The sequence below is a fragment of the Gymnoscopelus braueri genome (assembly GCF_963280865.1).
Source record: "Gymnoscopelus braueri genome assembly, chromosome: 13".
NCBI lineage: Eukaryota > Metazoa > Chordata > Actinopteri > Myctophiformes > Myctophidae > Gymnoscopelus > Gymnoscopelus braueri.
The window spans coordinates 31,870,197-31,875,530 of record NC_137615.1 but is presented as its reverse complement, the minus strand read 5'-3'; the positions used below and the strand labels follow the sequence as shown (position 1 = coordinate 31,875,530).

The 5,334-nt window shown below is 45.0% G+C and overlaps 1 protein-coding gene across 1 annotated transcript; it reads right to left on the bottom strand.

Moving 5' to 3' along the window:
- Window positions 1–307: 307 nt before the first annotated feature.
- prl (prolactin) lies at window positions 308–1,997 on the bottom strand (the record flags this gene model as incomplete). The annotated part of the gene is made up of 5 exons (XM_080448254.1): window positions 308–499; window positions 730–912; window positions 1,052–1,159; window positions 1,468–1,580; window positions 1,967–1,997. The coding sequence occupies 5 exons, from the start codon at window positions 1,995–1,997 to the stop codon at window positions 308–310; spliced, it is 627 nt and encodes a 208-aa protein (XP_080304380.1).
- Between the last annotated feature and the right edge of the window lie 3,337 nt (window positions 1,998–5,334).

Below are 5,334 nucleotides of genomic sequence, written 5' to 3'. Positions count from 1 at the left end.
GTGTGTGTGTGTGTGTGTGTGTGTGTGTGTGTGTGTGTGTGTGTGTGTGTGTGTGTGTGTGTGTGTGTGTGTGTGTGTGTGTGTGTGTGTGTGTGTGTGTGTGTGTGTGTATGTGTGTGTGCGTGCGTGCGTGCGCGCGCGCGTGCGTGCGTGCGTGCGTGCGTGCGTGCGTGCGTGCGTGCGTGTGTGTGTGTATGTGTGTGTGCGTGTGTGTGTGCGCGTGCGTGCGTGTGTGTGTGTGTGTGTGTGTGTGTGTGTGTGTGTGTGTGTGTGTGTGTGTGTGTGTGTGTGTGTGTTCTCCTCCTCCTCAGCACATTTCGGGTCTAGTCTTGGCCAGGCGACAGCGCAGCACTTTGAGGAAGCTGTCAATTTTGTGGGAGTCGCGTCGGAAGCAGGATAGCAGGAAGTGGAAGTTGACCAGACGGGAGGTCTTGTCCTGGCCAAGGTCACTTCCTCCTCGGTACGGCAGGGAGGAAATATACTGCGAGGAAGGGCCCATCTGGAGAGAGGGAAGAGGGAGGGAGAGGAGAGAGAGGAGGAAGGAGATAGAAGGAAAGGGGGGAGTTGAGAGAGGCAGAGGAAAGGGAGGGGAGAAGGAGGTATGGTGACAATAATGTGAAAACGGGTGAGAAGGGGGATGGGAGAGGGGAGACAAAATAATAAAAATCCATAAATGAATCTTCATCTCCCCAACCTCAACCCAAATCCCTCCTGCCGGTGAGCACCCACCTTTCCAGACACTATGTCCAGGCCATCGCCCAGGTTCCTGGAGTGGTCCTGCAGCTCCTGTAACTTGCTGTAGATGGCGTTATGAGATGGGTGAGGCAGGCTGGGAGCCACAGAAGACAGGAACAGCAGGGGGTCAACCCAGGCCTGGAGCAGAGACCGAGCCAAGGAGAGCAGGTCTGACTCCTGGATTGGGGGGAAGGGTTAGTGATGGAGAGTTGAGGGAAGGAAGGAGGTGAGGAATGGGGATGGGAGGACAGGTCAGATGAGAACTGAAGGTGGTGGATGAGAACTTCGAAGTGAACAGAGCAGCATGTTGACTGACCGACACTCTGAGAGCTTGATCCTTGTCATTGGGTGTCTGGAGAGAGGAGGTGTGGCACATGGAGGGGCGGGGCATCATTAGGCGGCCTAGAGGAGGAAAATGAGTGTCCTGAGAGAGAGAGCGAGAGAGAACAATTATTATAGACTGAGAACAAATCCATGCCCTTCTGTGAGTTTGCTGCCTTCTAGAGGTTAGAAATCATCTATGATGTACGGAACACAGCTGCAGCTAATAAAATAAGTATTGGATGTTTTAGATTTACAGAAGGTGTGCCTACAGGTAACACTATATCAATTGGCATCGCACAGGTAAGAGTATACACACACACACACACACACACACACACACACACACACACACACACACACACACACACACACACACACACACACACACACACACACACACATACTGACCAGCTCGTGGGTCAGGGTGGTGCTGAGAGAGTGCAGTTTATCTGAGCGCTGAGCCGCTCGGTCCAACAGGTCACCAAGAGGGACAGCATGACAACACCACAACATACACACTACTGTATAGAGAGAGAGAGAGAGAGAGAGAGAGAGAGAGAGAGAGAGAGAGAGAGAGAGAGAGAGAGAGAAGGATAGAGAAGTGTGAGAGATGGACACAGAGATACACACAGCCAATTTGACCGATCTTACACCCAAAAAGTGTTTAACATCATAGATATAAATCCCAATAAATCCCCATTGAATTGAATTGAATTGAATTGAGACAGACAGACAGACAGACAGACAGACAGACAGACAGACAGACAGACAGACAGACAGACAGACAGATAGACAGATAGACAGATAGATAGATAGATAGATAGATAGATAGATAGATAGATAGATAGATAGATAGATAGATAGATAGATAGATAGATACTTTAGACAGAGAGACAGATCTCCTCACCAGTCAGGTAGAGTTTTTTTCTATGAGCCATCTCTTGTGTTTGAGTCTTGTTCTTCCCCTCTTTTCTATCTGTCTCTTTCTCTACCTGACCTCCACTTTATAGTGTCTAACCTGCAGTAATTTGGTTATGTAGAGGTCTGAGGAGAATTACTTTGGTCCAGCCAGTAATGAGAAACATGGCACTACAGTAACGCATGTGCAGGTTGATTCAAGTGTGTGTGTGTGTGTGTGTGTGTGTGTGTGTGTGTGTGTGTGTGTGTGTGTGTGTGTGTGTGTGTGTGTGTGTGTGTGTGTGTGTGTGTGTGCGTGTGCGTGTGCGTGTGTGTGTGCGCGTGTGCGTGCGTGTGACGAAGATAAAGTGGAAAACTCCTTAATGAAACAAGATGAATAAAGACACAGGAGCTCCACCAGCAGGTGACATGTTCCATCACCATAATGACCTAATGTTAGGCCACTTTAAACTCCACCCACAAACACAAGGCTCTACGGATGGTGGCTAACCACTTGAACCCCAGCATCCCTATTCTCTAGATCGGCGAAGAAATTTGGTGTAGAGGGGGGGAAAGCGCTCCACGTACAGTTGCAACTCAGGCCCATTTTACTAAGAATAGAGGGTTTTAGTAGGCCAAGGAAGACACACCACCCAGAATTTTCAAACCAGCCTCATGGTCCGATCGACCCCAAATTTGAATCATACATTTTGATACTGTTTGCCTGTAATTGCCAAAAAACATACTACGTAGTACGTACAGTATATTATGAACGCAACATCCAATCAATCTTGAGGGGCCCCTAGACTAGCACATCTCTAAAAGCACTGTCACAAATGCGAAAAGTTGCCCCATATGCCTTAAATGCTATTTGCCCCTGCAGCTTCCTCATGACCCGACGCCGCTGCAGCCCACGACTTAAGATGTCCCCCATCAAACAGACTACTATACAGATTACTACAGACTGGTAGTCGAATGAAGTCAGGAGAAGAGTCGGTTGAAAGGTGTGAAAGGTTGCTGAATGCACCGCTCTCCACACTTCACTGACAGACGGTTACTATGGTGCTAAAAATAGCCTAGTCTTTACATGAACATGTGCATGCTTAAATCATTTGAGAAATTATAAAGATGACTACTGCATTGCAGGGTGCTTATGGCATGGGCACAAGGTTATCTGTATTTATACTATTTTGGTGTATCATACAGTATCTTTCGTTTTGAATGTTAATTAAAACAATAAAAGTGAAACCTATAGAATACCTATACCACCAGTTGCTTCATTGATTTTACAGACCGTTTTCGTCTTAAAGAAAAGCAGGAGTAAGTGCTAATGATTTAGTTTTGTGATGGACATTTTCATTAATACTTATTTTTTGCCACAGAAATAATCATTTTACCAAAAACACATTGGACTAGCCCTAAATGTTTACTGATGGACTCCTAATGTGTCATATGGTTTATTCCAATGTGCTGCACATTTTAAAACAATACTATGTCTGCATGCATTAACTACTGAGCCACTTAACCACCAAAAACGAAATCCTAATTATTTTGTCAAATAATAATTGAGTCTCATTTAGCTGCAAAGGTGTATAGTATTATACATCATATGGCTATTATAGAGATTGCTGGATTTTCAAAGGACAGTGTTACTTGAGGACTAATCTCTCAAGAACAGATTCAGAGCAAATGCAAAAGTGAAAAACGCTGGGGAACCTCTTTTTCCTTTTTATTTGACAATGGGTTCCCAGATTGCTTGAGGACAGAAGGAGATCAAGTTCTACCAGCTAAACCGTTGGTTTGGTTTGGCAAGGTACGGTAGCTAGTTGTGGTTTCCATTAAGGTGATCAGGTATTCTCTGTTGATGAGACATGCCTTCTGATTTTGCTCTTTTCCTGCACCATTTTTTCACTGTGGTCCCTCGGCTCGCATGCCGTTGACTTCAATTATTTAATTGTCTGACCACACCACATACACTCCATGAATCTGAAAAAAAGATGAAAAATAAAGTTTTTTCTCCAACAAAGGATTGAAAGCAATTTTCACAGAAATGAGGCAGCTATTAGCAATCATTTCTTCTAGCTGTCTTGTTGTCTTCACCTGATGCAATTGTGTGTACAGTTCAGGTGCCATGTGCAATACTGCAAATTTCCTGCAACATATTATATGTTACATATGAGCATGTTCATTTACGAGTCACCAAAGTTATTAAAACACATGTTTTGTGTTATATGTTATAATGAATATATAATGTAAATATGATGACAATATAATTTCCAAATAAAAAGTGTGCCACGGACACGTTTGTCCGTCTACGGACATGTTGATGACCCTGGTTTTGTTTCAGAGAAAATATGACAGCTAAGTAAGCTAAGTAAGCTCGCACCGTTCCATGCTTTGTGTATGCATTTTAGCACACATGCAGCTGTAGCAATATTCATACCATGGATATGCACTGTATTCAGACAAAATACATTTGCCGTGAGCACTTAGCACTACCTCTGTATTGCATTTTAGAAAGGGTCCCCACTACCCCTCCAAGCAGCCAACCAGAGAGCTCTACCTCCTCTCCGCCAGCCCGTCTTCATTTGATGCTTCCCTACAACTTTTGGCCCAACCCGACAGTGTACCCACCGCCCATTCAACAGCAGATTTTGGGCAACAGACGCTTTCCAACACTTTCCGCCGCCGACGTTGGGTTGATGTGGGGATACCTTTACACATCCCTGGCTAGGCAACCCAGCCTGGCGGAGATATGCACACTGAGGAGCGTAGTTATAGTCAAAACAAACGGTATCTTTGAAATATTTTGAACATGGGTGGGTGTAGTGTCAGATTAGGAGTCTTACAATAACATTTAGTTTTGATGCATGCACTGGAAGCTGTGTTGTGTTGTCAACTTGTCATTGTGTTTGATCATAATTTCAGTCCACCATCCACCTCAAAAAGGCAGATTTCTGGATTTTTTTATTTAGTTATTCCTGGACAAACAAATTGGATAGAAAACAAGTCACCTTTAAATTTTGTCCATTGCTGAGGCTCTGCAGTCACCCTATAGATTACCCATGAGCCTTTGCTTTTGGCTGCCCTCCACTTCTTCCCTTGTGGGAGGGGAGCTGGCTCCATTTCACTGTCAAACACACACACACACACACACACACACACACGATGTGCATGTGCAAACAGACATGTAAATCAAGGTGCGCGCAGGCGCACACAGGCATGCCTCTGTGTGTGTGACCTACAACACATATGACTTTGAGCAGCATACCTCCATGTTAACTTTTCACCTAGATGGCGGTCAACGCACGTACATGTTTGAACAACATACTCTCCTTCCTTATGTTCAACACACCCTCACAGTCATTCATGCAAAGA